The sequence below is a fragment of the Macaca nemestrina genome, chromosome 8, assembly GCF_043159975.1.
Source record: "Macaca nemestrina isolate mMacNem1 chromosome 8, mMacNem.hap1, whole genome shotgun sequence".
In the NCBI taxonomy this organism is placed as follows: domain Eukaryota; kingdom Metazoa; phylum Chordata; class Mammalia; order Primates; family Cercopithecidae; genus Macaca; species Macaca nemestrina.
This window is the reverse complement of record NC_092132.1, coordinates 48,324,915-48,348,181: the sequence shown is the minus strand read 5'-3', so window position 1 is coordinate 48,348,181 and position 23,267 is coordinate 48,324,915. Positions and strand designations below refer to the sequence as shown.

The following is a 23,267-nucleotide window of genomic DNA, read 5'->3' as shown; positions in this document are numbered from 1 at the left end:
GTTGGAGCTAAGTCATGGGTATGCAAAGATATGCAGGGTGGTATAATGGGTATTGGAGACTTAGAAAGGGGGAGAGTGGCAGGTGAATGAAGGATGACAAACTACCTATTGGGTATAATGTATACTACTCAGGTTATGGGTGCACCAAAATCCCAGGCTTCACTGCTATACAATGCATCCATGTAACCAAAAAAACACTGTACCCCTAAATTTATTGAAATAACAAAATGTTTTAAGTGTAGAGTTCAGGGGAGAAGTCTACAGACAGCCATAGGCATGGAGTTTTCTTCATATAAATGCTCCATCTGAATGGAAAATAATAGTTACCCTCTCACAACACCCCTGTCTCCTGTCCAGTGGAAGTTCAGCTTCTATGCTTTCAGTGCTGTGATTGTTGGTTTTGCTCTCCAGGGAATATAGTGCCCATAGAGGCTCTGTCTCTTCATCTTGAAGATCCCCTGGTCCTAGGGTCTGTGTTATCCACAAGCCTCCTTTATCACATCGTCATGACCCTCACTGGAATCAGTCTCTCTGAACTGTTTTCTTCCTCCTCCCGATGTCTCAATCCCCTCTCTCCTTTCTCCGGGGCTATTGTTGCCACCAGTTCCTAAAGCCATTGAATGCACCACCTTTCCTTCAATAAGTCAGCTGATGTAATTGGATAGAGACAGTTTTGTGGCTAACTTGTTCAGCCTTTTTGAGGTTCAATTCCATTTTCTGTAGACAATTTGAGGCTTCTTTAGTCATAAAGCCAAATAAATAATAACTCAACTCTTGCCCTCAGATTCTACCTGACCAAAATCATTTCTCCCATTTTTTTAAATAGGCTGAAGGATGGCAAGGGTTGAAATAGGGAGACAGGATGCTACTGCAGTGCTCCAGGTGAAAGCTGGTGGTCGCTTGGACTGAGTCAGAACACTGGAACTGATGGGAAGTTGTCAGAGAGTAGGTCTATGTTGAAAACAGAGCCAACAAGATTTGTTGATAGATTGTATTTTGGGTGTATAAGCAAGAGAGGAGTTCCAGAAGGAACCAGCTCTACCAGCACCTTGATTTTAGCCCTACAAGGCTTATTTCGGACTTACAACCTCCAGAACTATTAGAGAATAAATTTTTACGCCAGGCACAGTGGCTCATGCCTATAATCCTAGCACTTTAGGAGGCTAAAGTGGGCAGATCGCCTGAGCCCAAAAGTTCGAGACCAGCCTGGGCAACATGGCGAGACTTTGTCTCTACAAAAACACAAAAAAATTAGCTGGGCGTGGTGGTGCACCTGTAGTCACAGCTACTCAGGAGACTGAGGTGGGGAGGATTTCTGGAGCCTGGAAGGCCAAAGCTGCAGGGAGCCAAGATCATGCCAGTGCACTCCAGGCTTGGTGACAGAGTGAGACCCTGTCTCAAAACACACAAACACATACACACACACAAATTGTGTTGTTACAAGTCCGTGACTTTGTGGTAATTTGTGATAGCAGCAATAGGAAACTAATACGCAATTAGACATCTAAGTAGAGATACTGAGTAGCTGTTGGACATGAGTCTAGAATTCAGGAGATACATGAAAATATGAATTTGGAACTCATCACCATACAGATTTATTTAAAACCATGAGCCTAAATAAGGGTTCCAACAGAGAAAGTGTGATAGAGAAAAGAAGAGGCCTTTAGTCTGTTTCTGAGCACCCCAATGTCTATTGGTCAGAATGATGAGAAAAATGAGAAAGAAAATAATAATTTTCTTATTATTATTTTTATTATTCTATTATATAGAGAGGGGATTGAGACATCGGGAGGAGGAAGAAAACAGTTCAGAGAGACTGATTCCAGTGAGGGTCATGACGATGTGATAAAGGAGGCTTGTGGATAATACAGACCCTAGGACCAGGGGATCTTCAAGATGAAGAGACAGGGCCTCTAAGGCACTATATTCCCTGGAGAGCAAAACCAACGATCACAGCATTGAAAACACAGAAGCTGAACTTCCACTGGACAGGAGACAGGGGTGTTGTGAGAGGGTAACTATTATTTTCCATTCATTTTCCAAGAAAAATGGGAAGGATCATCCAGTAAAGCATAAAAAGAGCCAAGAGTCTGAGGTTCCAGAAGCCAAGGGAAGAAAGCATTTCCAGGAGTAAACAAATGTCAAGTGCAGCTCCATCACAGATTTGAAATTTGATGCTCACTAATGGTTTCCACTTTACATTTTTCACTAATGCTACAAAAATTCTAGGAGGGGCAACTAATGTTTGAGAGTGAGATGCTCTACAGAACATGCTTATATTTATCCTTTTAGAGATTGCCTAAGCTCTGATCCTCTCTTGGAAAGCTACCTTCTGGACAACATTAGTTGGATGCTTAAAATAAAGTCATTTGTTCATTTGACAAGTATTTTCGAGTGCCTGTTAGCTAGGTTCTGAGAACATGCTGATGAACTAACAAGATCCCTGCTCTCATGGGAAAACTTTCAATCTAGGGTACTTGCTGAGGCCAAACATCACCTCTTTTACCAAGCTTTTGCCAACACTTTTCAGTAGTTGTTTTTCCTTCTTTGTACATATTCATAGAACTCATCACATTTAATATATTAGCCAGTTATTGCCTCTGCTAGTAAACCCTCCCCTCCTTTAGGAAAACAACCCTATCTTAGTCATCTTCATATACAGATACCCTCATATGTAGGTTGGAAATATGATTTATTATTAAAACCAGGAAATGTTTGCAAGAGAAAGGAGGCTCAATTGACACCAAGACAGGGGATGTAAACTGGGACTTCCTAGGACAAACAAAAATGTATAGTCACCCTATCACTCAGTTTATGTCAAAATAACTGTTGAATAAATACATTTTGCTTCCTGAAAAAACACATTTTCTGAAATGTGACTTAATATTTTGCTTTTGGCTTTAATCGAGGATCAATATGTAGGAAATAGTGTTAGGAAAAGTGTTTCTGCATCTTTTGTAAAACTGTTATTGGAGACTGTGTCCATTATTTTGTCCAGTGTTCCTCATATAAAGAACCATGTAATTACTCTTAGAATTGAGTGCTAGAAAAAAATATTGCTTTTTTCAAGGAGCTGGTGGTGCACTTTCTCTTCCTAGATAATGAGAGCTCAGTAATACATCAATCACCCTCTTACATTGGCAGCCACAAGCTAGAGCTAAATTACATCCTCAAGTTGCAATTGACGCTGTGTCAAAATGTTCCAAATTTTGACTTTTCCTTTGCCTTAAACATTTATTGTGCACCTACTATGTGCTTAGTTCTGTTATTTAATCTAGAGAGATGGCAGAGATCCACACACATGTGATTCCTGTGTTCATGGCATTTTCTTAGTTCTAGTGCATTTACCTACTCTTTTAGTACAGCATTAGGATATTTTCTTGTAGAAAGCCTTACATTTTTGTAGGAGCAAGGCAGATATTAAGAAAAATTGAATGAAGTGCAATAGGCCAACAAATTAGAGAGGGATATGGATGGTAGTCACAGAAGGCTTGGGCAGAAGTAGGGCATGAAGTCATTTGAGCAGACCAAGAGCCCTGAAGTTCCTATTTTGGTACTTTTGTTTTTCATAAGGTTTCAAACCTGCTAATTTTCTTTTGAAAAAGAAGGAAAGGCCCGCCTAAGAAAACATAATTATTTCTAAAGCTGTATTTATCATCTTTACTAATATTGGTAAAGAGTACTTGATCAAATAAGGCATAGGGGATATTGTCAAAATCCAGAAATGCTGAAAGTACTTGTCTGTAGGCTATAGAGAAAGAAAAACTCACAAATTGGGTTTTAATATGATACACCCTAATACACCCTAGGATTGAGTAAATATTTGGTTTCTAGAGTATAGTATAGTCTATTTTTGCAGGACAAGAAAATGATGAGTACTATATTTTTTAAAAGAACCTGTCTACTTATAGATAGATGAACTTAGCTGTCAGTTATAACCTTAGAAAGGGACTTGAACAAGCTGCTGTAGTCTTCCCAGCCAAGAGAAGGGCATTAGAGGTCAACCAGAAAGCACTATCTTGGCTGGTACAACAATGTCATCAAAAACAAGAAACACATCTTTATGTGTGAGCTTATTTAGCATGTCACAGTGTTGAAGGAAAATGGTCAAATGAAGGAAAGGTTCTTCATGCAGGCAATTTAGTTGTTGCCTTTTGAACCTGGAGAAGAATTGTAGTGTGGTGGGTATAACAGGAAAGACTGACAGATAACCTGTTAGAAGAGGGGACTGAGAAGGATAGAGAATGAAAAAGGCAGGGAAGTCTGCTCCTACAAAACCAGCTGTGTTGGCACTTTCTCTTCTACAACAGCATACTGAAATGAATATGAAACCAGTAGCATGAAACACTTGACCAATATATAGCATTAAATGAATCGCAATTTAATTGTGAGCTCTTGAGTCCCACTACTTCTATTATTATTATATTGCTTCAACATGAAAGAATAAAATTAGAAGCTGAGATAGATATTAATTTGCTATGTAAGCCTTTTTTTAAGTCTATCTACCGAATATCCTGGATATTGCATTTTTTAAAAAAAATACATCAAATGCAGTCAGATTTGCTATATAATACAAATAAAATTACTCTTTTTAGCTAATGTTTATGCCACATTTTTAGCCTTCTGGCTCACTGTTATTACCATAGTGTCATTTATGCAGGGATCGTGTGTTTTTGGTAAGTTTAAGGGTTATCCACGGACCTTAACAAGCACAAGAGGTGAATTCACTAAGATCTAGAGTGCTTCAAATGACATTGTAAACATTGGACTGCCTGAAAACAGAGGTGTGTCTCAGAACAGAATACCTCTGTGCATACACACAGAATGATAGGTCTGGAAAGGGATCTCCAGTAGCTACTCATTCTGTTCCTGTCTCCAGGTACGATGGTGGCTAAACCACAATACAAGTGGAGTGAAAAGATGGTTAGATCCTCAGAGGCTCCTGCACCTGTTACGTTTCCCACTCTGTCTGCAATTTTGGTACTAATGTAACTTAGCCAAGACTGCCCATTTCCCCAAGCTGCAGCCAGTTGAGCCATCAAATAAAATAATTTATGTTATCATCCCTTTCCTGGCTCTCCCTTGGGTGCCCAAAGCTGTTCAAAACTGAGTGCTGGAGACTGAAAGTAACGGTCAAAAGGAAAAGTCTGAACTTCAGGTAGATCTGACCAGAAAGTTAAGGCTATCTTTTTACTTTGCACGGCAGGAGAACCTTCTTTACATATCATCCAATCATGTTAATTGTTTGAGCTGAAGCTCTGTAAAGAAATCACCTTCATCCACCAAAACTAGGAATTCAGGGTCACTGGCAGAACTGCAAAACAGGATTGCAGCAACTCAGCACACACATTGTAAGATGATTTGCTTCTGAGAGCTTGTTTTGAGCTACCACCTGACCAAACGCATCACCACCGTTATCTATAAAATATTTACTTTTACAGGGCAAGAAAGAGGTACTAAAATTGCCCTGTGTCAGTGTGGAGTTTACTTCTTTGAAGAATAAATCGAGGAGGCTACATGATTAATTCAAATAGGAGTCTCTTTTCTTTTCACTTGATCTTGAGACGTCAATGTCACTTTAAGTCAAAATCAAAGACATGTTGAGAAACATGAGAAAATATGTTTATTTTTTTTATTTTTTCATGGTGGTCTCATAGGTTATTTTTTCTAGGTTATGAGAAAATAAAAAACTTTTAAACAAAGAAGAAGCCAAATTTGGAGAAAGAGGAGATATTATTGGACTTGGGTCTATATTTCTGAAAAGTAGCCTAGAATTTTATAAAAGCAAAAAACACAAACATCATCCTTGTGTTTATATCAGGAAGTAAGTATTTTAAAACATGCAATATATATTTTAAACACTTCTCTTGTTTTGAATCTTGCGTTGCACCCAAAGAATGCTACTGGTTACCAAATTGTTCTTTGGCAGAGTAGCCTGACCCTTAAAAAAAGGAACAGAAGTATTATAGCATGTGATTATAGCACAGGACAAAATTATGAATCCTCAACCCTGAGCAGATATTAACTAATCCTATGATCTGACCTTAAGAGGTTACCTTGAAGTATTCCTCTACATTACATTATGTATATTACATGGTAATGAATGACAGTTTTCATGGCTCCTAATAAAGAGCTGCTTCTCTTTATTTAGAGAACAAAGTCGGGGGTTTACAGATAATATCTGAGTTTATCACTGAGCTGCTCAGCCTCCTCATCTATGTGCCTCAGCTTGTCTCAATCAGTGCTGGTTATCTCAGCAATAAAGCATTCAGCCTCTAGAAGTTGGTTTCTTCCTACACCCTATAAACAAGAGGATGAATATCTTGTTACGTGTGCTAAAATGGGTTGGGTGAAATGAGCATTACTGTGCTCCCTGTCACTAGCTATAATCAGCTTTTCAAATCTACATTGAGTATGTCCCCACACATAGCACACTAAGGAAGAAAGATGTTTGTGACAACATATTCCTGAGAAGCAGCAGTTCTAACAGCCCAGTGACACAGCTATTCATTCCAGTTTCTTTGTGCAGAGACATTTTCCCAACTCCTTCACCATGTGCTAACAATTAGATAATGACTACATAAATGTAGAGAAAAAGCAGTGTCATGGATGGTGGGTGGTTTGTTTTCTTAGTTCTTTATTGAAAACATATGGAGATGTTTATATATAAATAGAAAACAATAGAACGCTGCCGTCATGTAAGCAGCAACTAAAAATGTTCTACACGAATAGAAATCAAACATTTCTATACCTATGCCAGAATTCTGGTTTACTGATATCTACACATCCTGTCTTATTTGGCTTGAAAAGGTGTTTTATTATTTTACTCTTTTTATTTCTAGTTGGAAGCAAATTGTGGAGCAGGAGATTTTTGTTTCTGTTTTCATTTCTTTCTTGGCTTAAACAAATTACTTTGTTAGCAGGAATAACTTCTGTCCAAGTATACCTTGTGTTACAATCATGAAAAAAAAGTTTTTAATCTATGCATTTAACTAAGTCTTTGTATTTCTGAATTAAAAATGAGGACTTGTGGCCTGACAGAAGTGTCTTTCAGGAGACCCAGCAGTAGAGAGGTTGTGAGCACTGCTGAGGAGGTGGAAGGAATTCCTCTGGGTTGGAATTCTGGCTGCACCACTTAACTAGCAAGGTAACCGTGGGAAAGTTAGTCAACCTGACTAAACCTGTTCCTTCATCTGTGAGATGAGAAATATGAGAGCACTGATGGAATGATTGTGCACACTCATGGGATGAGCTGTAAGACGTTACACATAGTGTCTGGCTCATAGGAAACATCGCAGAAATGCTGTCTACCATCGTTGTAATCAGCTAACAAAAGGGCTTATATTGGGACCATCCTTGAAAATCTGAGAAGTGTTGATGCTCAGTGCCAAGAACAGTAACAACAGTAATGCTACTGTTTACCAAGTGCTAGTTATGCCCTAACCTTTACAATGTACTGTTTTGACAATTCCATGAGCTGGGTACCATTATCATCCCCATTACAGCTAAAAATGGGTTGATGTGAGGGTCAAACCTAGTCTGGATCATTCAGAAGCTTACACTCTTGATCTCTCCGCTAAAATGGCTGCCACATATATAGCCGAGGGCACCTTTGAAACCTTCTTTATTTACACTATTCTCTACGTTCCTGTCAACAACCTGTGACACTGCACAATGGCATTCACAAACTGTGAAGCCCCCTGTCCCTAGGACATCTGTACATTTGTAGTTAAAGAGGACCAGGAAGCACTTAATGAACACATTATTAGAAGCCCTAGTTTTCCATTCATGCATCCACTTTCTCTTTGCTTTAAAGGCCTTTCTTTAAAGGTGCTTGAAGCTTCATATGGACAGGCTCATTATTCAAGCTTTTGTCCCAACCTACAGATGCAGAAGCCAAGGACCAAGGTAACATGACTTGGGGACAGAGGGAGAGGCCATTCACCCGCCTTGGAAGCCCAGTGTATCAGTTGCTGAGTCAGGAATACAATAGACTGAGCCCAGGGTGGTGTCCAACTCACCAGGCTGCTCATTGATGTTGGGTCTAATAGCCAAACTGCTAACTAGCTCCACTGTTTACAAACTTTTATTTTAAGTTCAGGGGTACATGTGCAGGTTTGTTACACAGGGAAACTTGCGTCATGAGAGTTTGTTGTACAGATTATTTTCTCTCCCAGGTATTAAACCTAGTACCCATTAGTTATTTTTCCTGATCCTCTCCCTCCTTCCACTGTCCACCCTCTGGTAGGTCCAAGTGTGTGTTGTTTCCCTCTGTCTGTCCATGTGTTCTCACCATTTAACTCCCACTTATAAGTGAGAACATGCAGTGTTCGGTTTTCCATTTCTGTGTTAGTTTGCTAAGGATAATGGCCTCCATCTCCATCCACGTCCCCGCAAAGGAGATGATCTCATTATTTTTGTGGTTGCATAGTATTCCATGGTGTGTATATACCACATTTCCTTTACCCAGTCTATCATTGATGGGCATTTAGGTTGATTCCATGTCTTTGCTATTGTGAATAGTGCTTCAGTGAACATACACATGCATGTGTCTTTATAATACAGAATGATTTCTATTCCCCCTTTACTGGTATATACACAGTAATGGGGTTGCTGGGTTGAGTGGTAATTCTGTCTCTAGGTCTTTGAGGAGTTGCCACACTACTTTCCACAATGGTTGAACTAATCTACGCTCCCATCAACATTGTATAAGTGTTCCCTCTTCTCCTCAGCCTCACCAGCGTGTATTTTTTTAGTTTTTAATAATAGCCATTCCGACTGGTGTGAGATGGTATCTCATTGTGGTTTTGATTTGCATTTCTCTAATGGTCAGTGATATTGAGCTTTTTTTCATATGCTTATTGGCCGCTTGTATGTCTTCTACTGAGAAGCCTCTGTTCATGTCACTTTTTAATGGGCTTGTTTTTCTCTTGTAAATTGTTAAGTTCCTTACAGATGCTGGATATTAGACCTTTGTCAGATGCATAGTTTGCAAAACTTTTCTCCCGTTCTGTAGGTTGTCTGTTTACTCTGTTGATAGTTTTTTTTTTGCAGTACAGAAACTCTTAATTAGGTTCCATCTGTCAATTTTTGCTTTTGTTGCGATTGCTTTTGGCATCTTTGTCATGAAATCTTTGCTAGTTCCTATGTCCAGAATGGTATGCCTAGGTTGTCTTCTGGGTTTCTATAGTTTTGGGCTTTACATTTAAGTCTTTAATCAATCTTTAGTTGATTTTTGTATATGGTGTAGAGAAGGGGTCCAGTTTCAACTTCTGCGTATGGCTAGTCAGTTATCCCAGCATTCTTTATTAAATGGAGAACCATTTCCCCATTGCTTTTATTGTCAGCTTTGTCAAAGATCAAATACTTGTAGGTGTTCAGCCTTATTTCTGGGCTCTCTACTCTGTTCCATTGGTCTTTGTGTCTATTTTTTGTACCAGTACCATGCTGTTTTGGTTACCATAATCCTGTAGTATAATTTGAAGTTGCCTCCAGCTTTGTTCTTTTTGCTTATGATTGCCTTGGCTATTTGGGCTATTTTGGGATTCCATATGAATTTAAAATAGTTTTTTCTAGTTCCATGAAGAATGTCATAGGTAGTTTGATAGGAACAGCATTGAATCTGTAAATTGTTTTGGGCAGTATGGCCATTTTAAGGATATTGATTCTTCCTATCATGTAGCTCCAATTTTAACATACATAGTACATGATTAGAAGCACTTTGTCTGATTTTCTTGTTGGAAAAATGGGATCTGCCTGCAATAGGGAAACTCTCACAAACAAGATTGCTCAATTCTGTTTTCATTTGCAAGATATATTATGAACTTTCTTTTCTCCTTTTTGCAGGAGAGGGAAACAGTTTAGGGTTGTGGGTATGGCAGGGCATACAAGGGAAGAGGCTTAGGACTGCCAAATTACATGTCAACCTGCTGACTTAGCATCAATATACTAGTTAAACGAGCCCTGAATGTAAGACATTAATGCAAATATTTTGCATATCATTGACTCTAATGATGCTACCATAATGCAGTAACCTCAGCTGAAAGCTGAGGTGGCACTTTTTATTATAAATGCTTTGGGTCTTTCACTAAAAATCACCATGAAGACAAGTCCCTTAGACTTGTTCATATACAGAAATATGAACAGACTTCTGCATCATTAACCTTCTCATCATTAACAATAACAAAAACTGTTGGTGTCTCAGGGCTGTAAATGCCAGCAACATCTTTCTCTAGAACCTGTCACTGCTCTTGCCCTTGTAACTACAATACACTTCAAGAGCAAAAGGTTAGGCAATCATTGTAAAATGGAATCTGTTTTAGAAAAAAAATGCTACGCAATCCCCAAATTGTTATGTAAGTGGAAAATCATTCTAAATGCAGAATAAGTATTGCTTACCCTTCAGTGCCATGCTAGGTAGTGTGGAGTCTTGGAAAGCAGGGAGTTTCAGAGCCAGCGCTTCCATTTGCCAGCTGTATAACATTGAGCAAATCACTTGACCTCTCTGATTGTCAGATCCTTTCCTATAAAACAGCAACATTAATAATACTGCTTTGTCTATTTTATGAGTGGCCAAAGAACACCAAAGGAGACTGCAAATGTGAAAGCTCTCTGGACGCAATGTACAAATGTTGTTATTGATTTTTTACTAGGTGAGTAATGAGGAATGAGTAGCAGTGTTTGTCCAAGGATAGCTTGGGAATAAGTCAACCAAGGTGGCAGTTGGTAAGTCTTAAAGATGTGGATGGCTCCTGAGAAATGGATGAGCTGGCCAGTTTGAAGGATTTTAAAGTTCCAAGTTTTAGGGCTGGGTAGCAATTTAACTGTGCAACCTGTCAAGAGCCTATTATATTCTAAGTTCATGCTGTGACAATATTGGCTACATGAAATAACTGTGTGCTTTCTTACCAGACTTTATTTGGAAAGAGTTTATGAACTAGTGGCCTGGCAGAGTTGCCTGGAATTAGAGTACTGCGGTTTTACACCAGGGATAGCAGTGTTTCATGCCTTGTTCTATTGCCTCCCTCCCTGGGGATTTAACATATGGAACAACAACAAAATCAGAACCCCAAGACAAACCTGTCAGCTTGATGTCTTTAAGCTTTGGCAGAACTCACAATTAAGATAAGATAGAATATCTATTTAGAGGGAAGAGGTGCAAAGAAATAAGTTCACAGAGCATACCTTCTTTTTTCTGAGCATGGCTAATACTATCTGGAGATCCCTGCCACATAGGAGGAATTGTATACCAGAACACAGTGAATACTTAAGAAAATTAGTTGAAAGAATATTATTGCTAGTAGAAATAACTGAACATCTTTGATATGGGGCTTTATATTTCCTTTCATTATATTTTTTTAATCCTTTCCAGCCAACTCTTGAGTTTGGCAAATCCTAGGCTGAGTAATTGTGCATCTCAGAATGGTTAGATAATATGCAGACGAGACCCTAAGTCAGGCACAGCAACATGTGTTTTGGCACAGCCGTGAGGAGGTAAAGTATTTGGTAATTGTTGTTAGATAGTTCCCAAGGAGAAAACACAGAAGCAACAGATAAAAATCAAACAACTTTCTCTTGTGTTTAGGTAAATATTTCCAACTACAGCCTAGTGATGGAGTCTGACACGGGAACCTTCTTACCCACTGGGCTGCAATTCACTGGCAGTGAAAAGGCCAGGGCCATCATGGAGGAGGTTATGAGCCTGCTGCAGCCCCTCAATATCACTCAGGTCCTGCGCCATGGAGAAGGGACAGACATCAACTTTTGGATCCAAGCTGGAGTGCCTGGTAAGACCAAAAGATGAAGTTATGTTCCTTATATGTTACCAACAATTTAAAATAAAATTTCTACTTTAATAGAGCACAAGGAATACTGGTAGGCCAGGTTGTGCATGGAAACCTTAAGCTTTTGTTCAAGGTATAATCTGATGATTTCCAAAACTGGGATAATAGTCCTCACCTTGTATTTGTTTACCCATCTATATCCCCCTACTCTTTCTAAATTATAAGCTCCTCACTCCCAGAGATGCTGATTTAGTCATTCTGGAATTGGGCCTAAAAATCCATTGTTTTGTTTTGTTTTTTAAGGAGGTATCTTTGGTGATTATAGCACAAATGATCTCATAACCAAAATTTGAGAAATAGAGTAGAAGGCAAATATTACTACTAATATCCTTCTAGTTCTAGTCCTGTACTAGAAAAACTTCCCTGATCCAAATAATTCCCTATTAAAACACTGTGGTATCTGAAATTTTACCATTAGAGATGGATTTCTTGAGGGTGGGGTACTTCCTTTTAATCATATTTTATCTTAATGCAAAGACTCCTGTGCAAGAGGTTGAGCACAAGCTAATTTACCCTGGTCAGTGATTTATCACGTGAATATCCCGAAGAGAAGTCGTAAGTCCCTGGGGTCAGGGATAAAATTACGAAATGGGAGTGGACATGAGGAGGTTACTTACAGGAATACAAGCTGGAACTGGTTTTTGTTTTTTGTTTTTTGTTTTTTTGGTTTTTTTTTGAGACAGGGTCTCACTCTGTCACCTGGCCTGGGGTCCAGTGACACGATCACAGCTCGCTGTGACCTCCACCGCCCGGCCTCAAGCAAATCTTCCTGTCTCAGCCTCCCAAGTAGCTGGGACTATGAGTGTGCACCACTATGCCTGGCTAACTTTTGTATTTTTTATAGAGACAGAGTTTCGCCATGTTGCCCAGGCTGGTCTCCCAACTCCTGGGTTCAAGTGATCTGCCTGCCTTGGCCTTCCAAAGTGCTGGGATTACAGGCATAAGCCACCACGCCTGGCCTCTAGAACAGTCTTAAAGAGACAAATTTATACTACTTCACTAAGTTACCTAAGCCTGGCCATTGAAAAAGGTTATTGATTTTAAGTGTTTGTGACTCAAGGTTTCTCCCTCAATACCATTACATCCACAATCCAAAAAAGTTAAAGGATCCATCTGCAAATTGTTCTGTATTTGTACTATACAAATAGGAAGCCCAACCTTTGAACAGTTTTAACATTGCTGTATTCAGAACTATTTCTGTGGCTACAAACATTTCAGAGGTACTAAAACAGTGTCTCTGGACTTACTCCACTCCAGATTTTTTTTTTTCCAGGCTGCAAAGTAGATTTTACCAATAGTTACATACTACATAGATTTAAGATTTTTAAAAAGCTTATTCTTGCAATACTGCAGATTTTTAAGGCATATTTTAAGTTTTAAGGTTTATAATAATCTTTCATAACTAAAAATAAAAGGAGCTTTTCTTATACTAACACAAAGACCAAAATTCTTTCCCTTTGTTCTTTGTTCTGTGTATATGTTAACGTATTTTGAAATTTCTTAAAGCAACATTTCCATTTACAATGCTGTACTTCTCCGGACAGATCCAATACTATCTACATATGTGTCATTGATAGACATGATCTAAGTGTAGGGGAGAGAGTCTGCCCTTTAAGTTATATAGAATCATTTGTATGAAATTCTAGATATTTCCTGATTCTGAAATATTTCAACAGGAACTTCTTAAAAACTGAGAAACCCTGAATAAGCTGCTGTGTGGTAGCTGTGAAGAAAAGACTGGTAGACTGTGGGAGAATGAGAGTGCAGACTGGGGGTGCCCAAAGGTGAGGTGAGGAGCTGAAACCTAAGACAGAATTGGGAACAAAAACTTGTCCCTCCCCATCCCAGGGATTTCTTATTTTGTTGTATTTGATCACTGAGACTTGGCTCTAGCTTAATTCCTTCACATGTACATGTTACATAAGAATGGTTCTGTTTGGAGTGATCAGACTAATTTGATTCTTTTCACCTAAAATAAGAAAGCGTTTTCTGTCTCTGCCATGGTAAGGTGAGGTCAGATTTGATTTCTACCTAACAGAATGGAGTGGGGAGACTGAGCCCATTATAGTTGCATAAGAATTAATAAGAGGCCGGGTGCGGTGGCTCATGCCTGTAATCCCAGCACTTTGGGAGGCTGAGGTGGGTAAATCACTTGAGGTCAGGGGTTCGAGACCAGCCTGACCAACATGGTGAAACCCCGTCTCTACTAAAACAATACAAAATTAGCCGGGTGTGGTGGTGCAAGCCTATAATCCCAGCTAACTGGGAGGCGGAGGCAGGAGAATCACTTGAACCCAGGAGGCGGAGGTTGCAGTGAGCTGAGATCATGCCACTGTACTCCAGCCTGGGCAACAAGAGTGAAACTCCATCTCAAAACAAACAAACAAAAAAGAATTAATAAGAGTTAAAATGTATTGAACTACTAATATGTAGGAAGTACTCAGGCTTTTTGCAGATACTGTTTTATCCACACAACCATCCTATGAAGGAGATACAATTATCATTATCCCTATTTTGCAGATGAAGAAAGACTCATAAGGGTTAAGTAACTCGCCCAAGACTATACCGCCCTTAGGGCAGGAGTCACCCTGAGAACAGGCCATTTTGGCTTCAAGGCTGGTGGCCCTTTTCTCACAATATGCAACAACACTGAGGAGTCTGGAATGCTGAGAAGTCTCCAAATCTCTGGCAGTGTCTAAAATGTTTATCTTACTCAGCTCTTGCTTATGCAAAGGATTTCAGTCCATTCCTGCTCCACAGTGATTTACCACTGAGAGAAAGGAGTTTGTTATTGTAAATAACTACTTATATCTTCTCACATTCTTTGTTCTACTCCCTTCTTTACCTCTGAAAGATCAGAAAGGTTTGCATAAAGTCAGTAGCTCATTTAGATGATTATAAATGTTTCCTGGAATTCTGTTTTATTTCCTTTAGAGCATTATAAGAGAGAACCAAATTACTGCTGTCTTCCTTTTATTACTTTTGAGTTATCCTTTGATATTTCAAATTTGGGCTATTCCTGGAAGAAACAATGGTACTACTTATAACTCCTGTTACCTATTGAAAATTTCAGGAACTTCACTGTGCGCAGTGGCTTACCCCTGTAATCCTAGCACTTTGAGAGGCTGCAAGGTGGGAGAACTGCTTGAGGCCAGGAGTTTAAGACCAGCCTGGGCAACACAGCAAGACCCCTATCTGTGGGGAAAAAAAAAAAAAACCAACTCTGATTCTAAAAAAAAAAAGAAAGAAAAGGATGAAGAACCATACTTTTAGAAAAAAGATGAAGATGAATTCGTCTGAAAAAGAAAAAAGAAAGTAAAAATATATCAGTTGTGTACCCTATATTTGTGAAGGCCTGATAAATTATAACTTAAAGCTCAGGGTAGGATTCTAAATACTAATTAAGTTATCATTTAAATAACTGCTCACCTAACTTCTAAAAAATTAATGATAAATAATATTTCTAAACTCCATCCTTTTTTCTTTCTTTTTTTCTTTCATTGATTCAATAAACATTTATTGAGTCCCTACCATGTTCTAGGCCTATTAAATTTCTATAATTTGAGGTGACTGTATGATGACTAGGCCCCAATGTCCCATGTATACTATTTACCAAAATACTGATAGAATTAAATATCTATCACACAAATAGAATTAAAATTCAACATTGTTTTCATTAATTATAGAAGACAAAAGGATCAATTTATAATATGGTCATCTTTGGGAGAGAAAAGATGGTATCTTTTACCCATCTAGATGATATCTATAATGGACGGAATAACTGTCAACATAAATATAAGGCTTTGGGGGGAAAAAGATTTTCTTTAAAAAGCATCTTGGATGTACTTTCTGCATAAACCTTTGTTCTAGATCTTCAGATTCCAGCCTTCTCCCATGTCCGCCTCCTTCCATATTCCTATTCTTTCCCTCCAAATCCTCAGTCCTCTTTAAGGCTCATTCTGTATTCATCAGTGTTCGTGAGTCCCTCCTGAGTCTGTAGTGCTCTATTGCTTTCCCAAATTTCTAATGCGCTTCAAGACTCCATCCCACAACCTGGAGTGTGAATTACAAACTGTGATATTATTCTTGGAACATTAGGGGTTTATGTGCATCCTGCTGCCTATACGCAGTGATCAGTCCTTTGAGGTTAAGGTCAATAATTTCTAATTCTTTGCCTATTCCATAGCTGTCGGTTTAATTTTGGGAAACATTTAAATTCTTATAAATCTGACTTAGCAGAAACAAAAACATTGAAATAATTATTGTCTAGACAAGCTTTTAGATACTTCAGTTTAAGAATGTGAAGAAAATAAAGAATACTAAGAAAAGAGCCAAAAAAGTATAAAAAATATTGGGAGAATGATATAAATTGGGAAGCCTAGAGCAATAAGGATTATTTCTCTTAAAGGAGCAAAGACTAAGAGAAGATATATCTTTCAAACGTTAGTGATTCGCACACATAAAATGGTGAACTGCTATTCCCTGACAATTTGAAAGACAATACAAGAAATGACTTAAAGTGACCTAAGAGGGATTTTAGCTAGTCTCTATTCACTCCAGATAATAGAGAGGCTTTAAATCTTAAGTTTTTGCCTGATTCTCCAATTCTGAGCTCCAGGTTAGAATGAAAGGAGTCTATTTCATTCTGAGTATGTCACCAATGAGGTATAATCCATGGTTCTTAGATGTCCCTAAGTGCATCCTTCTTGAATATATTTCTTCTTTAGAAACGCATTCACAAAATATACATTAATGAAAAAAATTAAATACCCTCTTACTGTGACCTGAGAGAATGAGCCCACTCTTACTCTATATCTTCCAAGAAGAGTTTACTCCTCTGCTTCAGAACCTGAAATTCAGCTTTTTGTTGTTGTTGTTTTTAGTGTGGTGGCTTGTGGTAGATGGTATATTGGAAGGAGTTAGAGGACTTGAGTATGTATTCTGGCTTCAAAACTTCTAACTATATAGGCAAACGATGTAATTTTTCTAAGCCTCATTTATTTGTTATTAAGCATCCTTATTAATCAACTATTGTATGGTACTGGAGAATCAGTAGTTAAAAAAAAAATACAGATAAGATTCATACATACCCTCACAGACAACACAGACTAGTAATGATACTTGGTTATTTCATCTGCAAAATAGGTCTGGTAACCTATGAGTCATTATTTCTACCAAGCCTCCACTTGTGTTCTCCTCCTCCTCTGTCCCCTATCTCATTAGCAGGCACCATAATCCAGAAACCTCAAAAGCATCCAGGACATAAAGCCAAACATTCACAAGTCCTGTTTACTCCAAATCCCTCCTATTTCTTAAACCCATTCCCTTCTCCCCACCCCCACAGAACTTGTCTCACCAAAACTCACTGATTCCTACAGCAGCCTCTTAGTAATGTCCCAACCTGTATTTTTAATCCTCTTTCACCTAATTGGCTCACTGCTTCCAGAGTGAACTTTCTAAAGTGAAAATCAGTATATCAACCTGGATGCTTTTGGCTGCAAAATAAAACAGAAGACCCAGTCAGAATGGCAGTAAGGGGATAATGGTTTTAAACTCGCTTAAAAAGAACTTTGCAGCAGGTGTTACAGAGTGCATAATTTGGCCATTCCACCACATCGGGGACCTTGGTTCTTTGCATCTTTCCATGTTGCCATTCTCAGCATGTAGAGTTTTGTCAGGCCTGTCCCTTTGTGGTCCCAGGATGACTGCAGTTGCTCTAAGCAGCACACTCTCATACATTGTGCAGTAGTGGAAGAGAGAATGTCTGTAACAGATATCCCTTTTGAAGAGTGAGGAAATGTTTTCTAGAAGCCCTAAAACAAGTTTCTTAAACTCCATATTATTGGCCAAAATTGTGACGTATGTCTGTGGCTAAATCATGCAGTGGCGATAGAAAGTGGAATTACCTAGATTGGCTTATACTGATCAAATTTTACTTCCTAGGCATAGGGTGGGGCCCAGTATTCACTGAAAAACAACTTCCTGAGAAGCTGTTTGAGAAAAATTGGGATTCTTCAGGGAAAAGCCGATGATGTCTATTGGGTAAATAATTAAAAGTAGCTGCAATATCTGATCGTCTCTGCTCCTTGCTTCCAATCCTCCAGCGTCTCCCTGCTGTCTCCAGAGTGTTATGTATGACTAAAGTGCTCACAAGTATTGCACTCGAGGCCCAAAATCTCAGAAATCGCCTCTAAATAACTTACGTAGTCAAACACCACCTGTTCCTCAATAACCTATGGAAACAAACAAATGAAAATGGTAATTTAAAAAAAAAGAAATCAAGGGCATCCAAATCAGTAAAGAGGAATTCAAACTATCGCTATTTGCTGATGATATGACCATATACCTAGAAAACCCTAAAGACTCCTCCAGTCCTTTCTATCCGTCTCTCAGTCATACAAGTCTAATTGAAATTCCGGGCACACCTGCTGCTCTCATACTTCCTTGCCACTGGACCTGCCCTATTCTGTCTTTTTTCACCAGTTAATTTCCACTCACTCATGATGCAGCTCCTTGTTCTCCTCCTTCTCAAGCCTTCTGCAATGTGCTCCAGTCTGAGTAAATGTCCCCTGGGTATGCTCCTGCAATGCCCTGTGTTCACCTCTCCTCTTAGTACTTACCTTGTTCTCCTAATTGTGATCAGTTGTGAATTCCTCAGAATTCTCAGTGCCTACAACTGCCTGGCCCTCAACAAAATGTCCATGACTCAAATGCTGAATAAGCGGGATCCATGTTTGTAGGAAGAGTAAGATAATGCCAATGAGGTTTACTAACTGTAATGCAAGACACAATTGTAAGTTATGATTACTTTGGTAATAACGTCACTCATTGAGCTGTCCTCTTTCTTTGCATATTGTGTTGTTTTAAAAATCATATTTTAATTTATTTCATATTTTCTATAATAGTTCAGACTCCACGTTGAAGTACCAAATACACAGATTACTCAGAATTTAACGTATTTTCCATCTTGCTTATTTCTGCCCAATACCTCATATGGCATTAAGCAGAACTAAATTAAAACTTTCCATTTCTACATTTCCAAAGGCCTTTCCTCTAAAATGTTCTATGAAAGGAGACATCAGAACACAAGTAGGAATGGTACTGTAAAGTAAACTGAAGGTTCAGCCTCTGGATCCAGGACTCCTGCGTTTTCCAGTCACCAGGTGGAATAGTGCAGCCCAGCGGTTCTATGTCCCCTGTTGTCCCTAATTAAAGGGTGCCTCCCTTATGGTGAAAACACTCTGTGCAGTGATGTTTGAAGGCATTGATGCTCCATGGTAAGCAGACTTCGCCCTACTGGGAACATGAAAAGGAACTTCTCTGATTTGTGGCTGTAGCCCTCAAGCCTTCATTTAAATAGCCAGGGCAGTTTCATTCAATCGGCAAGCATGTGCTGAGTGCCTACTCTAAACCAAGTGCTGTTTAGACACCGAGGATAGAGGACGAAAAAGACTCACCAGGTCTCTGCTCTTGTGGAGTTTACATTGTGATGGAGGGGTGGGACATTGGGAGGATACAGACTATAACAAAGAAATAGATTAAGAATAGAGAAAAACATTAGACATTGATAATGGCTATGCAGAGAATTATAGTAGGTAGTTACCTCTTACCTCTTTAATTCAGGTGAGTCAGAGCTCTTGCTATTCACTGACTGCTATTTGTTAGACAGCTGTGTATGACATCCTCATCAATATTGAGTTCCTGGAAATTGTTCATCAGAACGGCTTATAAGCTTCTTCTGCTCTTCCCCCTTGCAGTAGATCTGCTCCCGCTCAAACAAAAACCACTGGGTATCTTGCCCAAAGCAGACCCGGCTCATGCCTTCTAGGATAATTACCAAGTAGGAGAAGAGCAAATTGTTACACCATTGGGCAGTCAGTCACGCACTACTTTATGGAGTCTCTTCTATTGTGCCTTGAACTGTTTTTTAAAGCACACACTTTAACTTCAAAGTTAATATGCTTTGTACTTTATCTCCTTAACTGGATTGAGGATGAAGAGACTATTTTCTTCTTGTTTATATACCCACGACAACCATTATTACTTGGCACATAAAATGTATCCAGTAAATGTTTACTGATTAGATGTATTGATTTAAAGATGAAAATAAGCAAAGGAACAATCAAAGGAAGTTTTTGGTATAGTACCAAGATAAATAACACATGCAGAATAACTGCAGGGGCTCACAGGTCAGAAGACAGGAAAGACCTGGAAGAGAGGAGCTTGAGCTGGACATTGAAAGATATGTAGTGTCAGAATGGACAGGCCAGGCACGGTAGCCCACGCCTGTAATCCCAGGACTTTGGGAGGTCAAGGTGGGCAGATCACCTGAGGTCAGGAGTTCAAGACCAGCATGACCAACAAGGTGAAACCCCCTCTCTACTAAAAATACAAAATTAGCCAGATGTAGTGGTGGGTGCCTGTAATCCCAGCTACTCAGGAGGCTGAAGCAGGAGAATCGCTTGAACCCGGGAGGCAGAGGTTGCAGTGAGCCAAGAATGCGCCACTGCACTCCAGCCTGGGCGACAAGAGTGAGAGTGAGACTCTGTCTCAAAAAAAAAAAAAAAAAAAGGACAGAAGAGGGTAGAGAAAACCATTCCTGATGAGATAATAATATGAACAAGGCAGGTGTCCCTGTGGGGCCAGAAAGGAAAGTGATGCCACTTTCTAATTCATCTTGCAGGGCAGTGGGCGATGTGAATAGGTGAGTACCTCTGGGCCAGATGAAAAAGAGTCATAAATATCAGGTGAAAAGTCTCATAGCTGATGCAAAGTTACCAGAACGCCTTATAAGGAGAGGGATTAATAAAAGTAGTGTTTTAGGATGTAAATCCCTAAAGCTCGTGCCTGGAGCATCCAGGTCACACTCAAGTAGAAGGCTCAAAGTGAGAACCCTTAAAGGGAACCCAGGAGCTTGAGGAGGTAGCATAGGGTTCAAAACAATTGCTTTAGAAAATCAGATAGTGATATTGCTCCATTTTATGTACGATAATGACCCATAAAACACTATTACTTAAGTCTCTGTACCATTTCCCATGCCTTCTAATGACACAGCCTAGAAGTTTTCCTTCTCTATCTTCCCCTTTTAGGATCTCAAGATGAGCTCTTCTGAGTTCCCCTTCTTATTCATTGGACTTTCCATCAGTTTCGCTTTACCAGTTCTCAAATTTGTTTCTTACGTTACACTTTGATCAATGGGTAGCTATAGTGTATGTAAATTATGGAGCATACAAAAATGAGATATGGCCCCTTCTCTCCTGAAGCTCACAATTGAAAACTGATTTTGGTTAGCTTAATACTCATGAATATAAGAATAAAGACTTCATCATAGAAAACTAAATAAAGCTACATTAAAATTTCTAAGAAAAATATCTAAAATTACTTGAAAGTCAGTGGAGTATAAGGAACAAGGATTTCAAAATATGTTTTCTCCTTGTCAGCCATGTAAGGTTTTTCTCTCCCTGCTTTAAATAATTAGGGAATGTAGAATTTATTTTGACATGTTTTAATATATCAAGTGATTTTAAAATGTGATTTTTAAAAATGCTATTACCGAAACTTCCAAACATATACAAAAGTAAAATAATATAATGAACCCCCATACACCCACCACTCAGCTTAAGAAGTTTTTCACTCATAGTCAGTCCTATTTCGGCTACACCCCAGCTACTCTCCTACACCCAGTTTATTTTGAAGCAGATCTCCAAAATCACATCATTTCATTTATAAATATTTTAATTTGTATTTCTAAAAGGTAAGGACTCGTTTTGTTTTTGTTTGTTTTGGTTTTGTTTTTGTTTTTGTTGTTTTGTTTTGTTTTGTTTTTTTGAGATGGAGAGTTGCTCTGTCACCCAGGCTGGAGTGCAGTGGTGCAATCTCGGCTCACTGCAACCTCTGCCTCCCAGGTTCAAGTGATCCTCCTGCCTCAGCCTCCTGAGTACCTGGGATTACAGGTGCGTGCCACCATGCCAAGCTAATTTTTATATTTTTAGTAGAGACGGGTTTTTACCATGTTGGTCAGGCTGGTCTTGAACTCTTGACCTCAAGTGATCCACCTGCCTCAGTCTCCCAAAGTGCTGGGATTATAGGCATAAGCCACTGAGCCCAGCCAAGGACTCATTTTTATTTATATAACTATAATACTATTATTCTACCTAAAATATTTCACAGTGATTTCTTAATATAATATCTAATATATGGCCAGTTTTCAAATATTCCCAATTGTCTTCATACTTCTTTAAAAATAGTTTTGTAATATAAACCAGGATTCCAATAAGGTTCAAACAATGCAGTTGGCTGATATATCCCAAGTTTCTTGTAATCCATAGGTTCTACTTCCATCTTTTTGCTTCTTATCACTTATATGTTACAGATGCCAAGTATTTGTCCTGACTCCATTTCCACAGCATCATTTGTCATGTTCCCCTATCCCTTGTATATCCTGTGAATTGAGTTAAATCTAGAGGCTTTCCCTGATTTAAGTTTGATTTTTTTTTTTAGGCAGGGGACAGGGAGTGGGCTAAAATGCTTTATAGATGTTGCTGCTTGTTTTCATTAGGAATAATGTCTAATTATCTCCCTTTTTATGACATTAGCAGCCTAGATACATTAAGTTGACCCTTGAACAACAGGGAGTTTAGGGGTGCTGAGCCCTGCACACAAAAATCTGCATATAACTTTTGACTCCCCAAAAACTTAACTACTAATGACCTACTGTTGATCAGAAGTCTTTATGATAACATGGTCAATTAACACATATTTTGTAAATGTATTATATACTGTATTCTTCTAATAAAGTAAGCTAGAGAAGAGAAAACTATTAAGAAAAGCATAAGGAAGAGATACATTTATAGTACTGTACTCTATTTGTCAATACCATCTGTTTACAAGATGAATTTTCTGAAATGGCAACCACAGTGGCACACCTCAATCTGTGGTACGTATCAAGTAATTCCACTTTTTCTTGTAAAGTCACGACTTTTCTCTGCTTCTTGGGAGCACTTCCAACATCACTAGTTGCGCATTGTATGAGTCCTATGGTGTTAGTCAAAGTCTACAGTATTACACTAAATGTGATGAAAAGTTATGTGAGAGCCATGAGATATCACTTTTTCCTGCGATATGCAATTTACTGGAGAGATGAACTGCTCACATAGAGGTGATTAGCATCCGCAGCATTTTTCCAGATACTGGCAACACTTGAGCTCACCACAATAGCAACGGGAGGTAGCTGTGAAATTACTGCAATAGTACAGTATGTACTACAGATAATGTTCTGCAGTTATGATTTAATACTGCATCTTTATATTTGTTTACATTTCTCTCATCTGCAAAGGGAGCCATGTACAATCTGTGTTTACGTGCATATGTTTTGACACATTTTAACTTTTTACAATAGATCTGTGTATACTTTATGGTAGTAAA

The 23,267-nt window shown here is 38.8% G+C and overlaps 2 protein-coding genes across 4 annotated transcripts in view; one reads left to right on the top strand and one right to left on the bottom strand.

Annotated features, from left to right (window-relative positions):
• LOC105476102 (TSPY like 5) overlaps positions 1-23,267 on the bottom strand; it is a 321,338-nt gene that overhangs the window by 100,610 nt on the left and 197,461 nt on the right. The window lies entirely within an intron of this gene.
• The window catches only part of LOC105476099 (carboxypeptidase Q), a 494,234-nt gene that overhangs the window by 405,022 nt on the left and 65,945 nt on the right, over positions 1-23,267 (top strand). For 2 of the 3 annotated variants that reach the window (XM_011731752.3, XM_071067973.1), the window contains exon 7: positions 11,585-11,786. In XM_011731752.3, the coding sequence (XP_011730054.2) occupies positions 11,585-11,786 (202 nt within the window). Of the gene's footprint in view, positions 1-11,584; positions 11,787-13,519; positions 13,643-23,267 lie in introns of those variants that run through there. The other variant, XM_011731754.3, reaches the window with a different exon arrangement.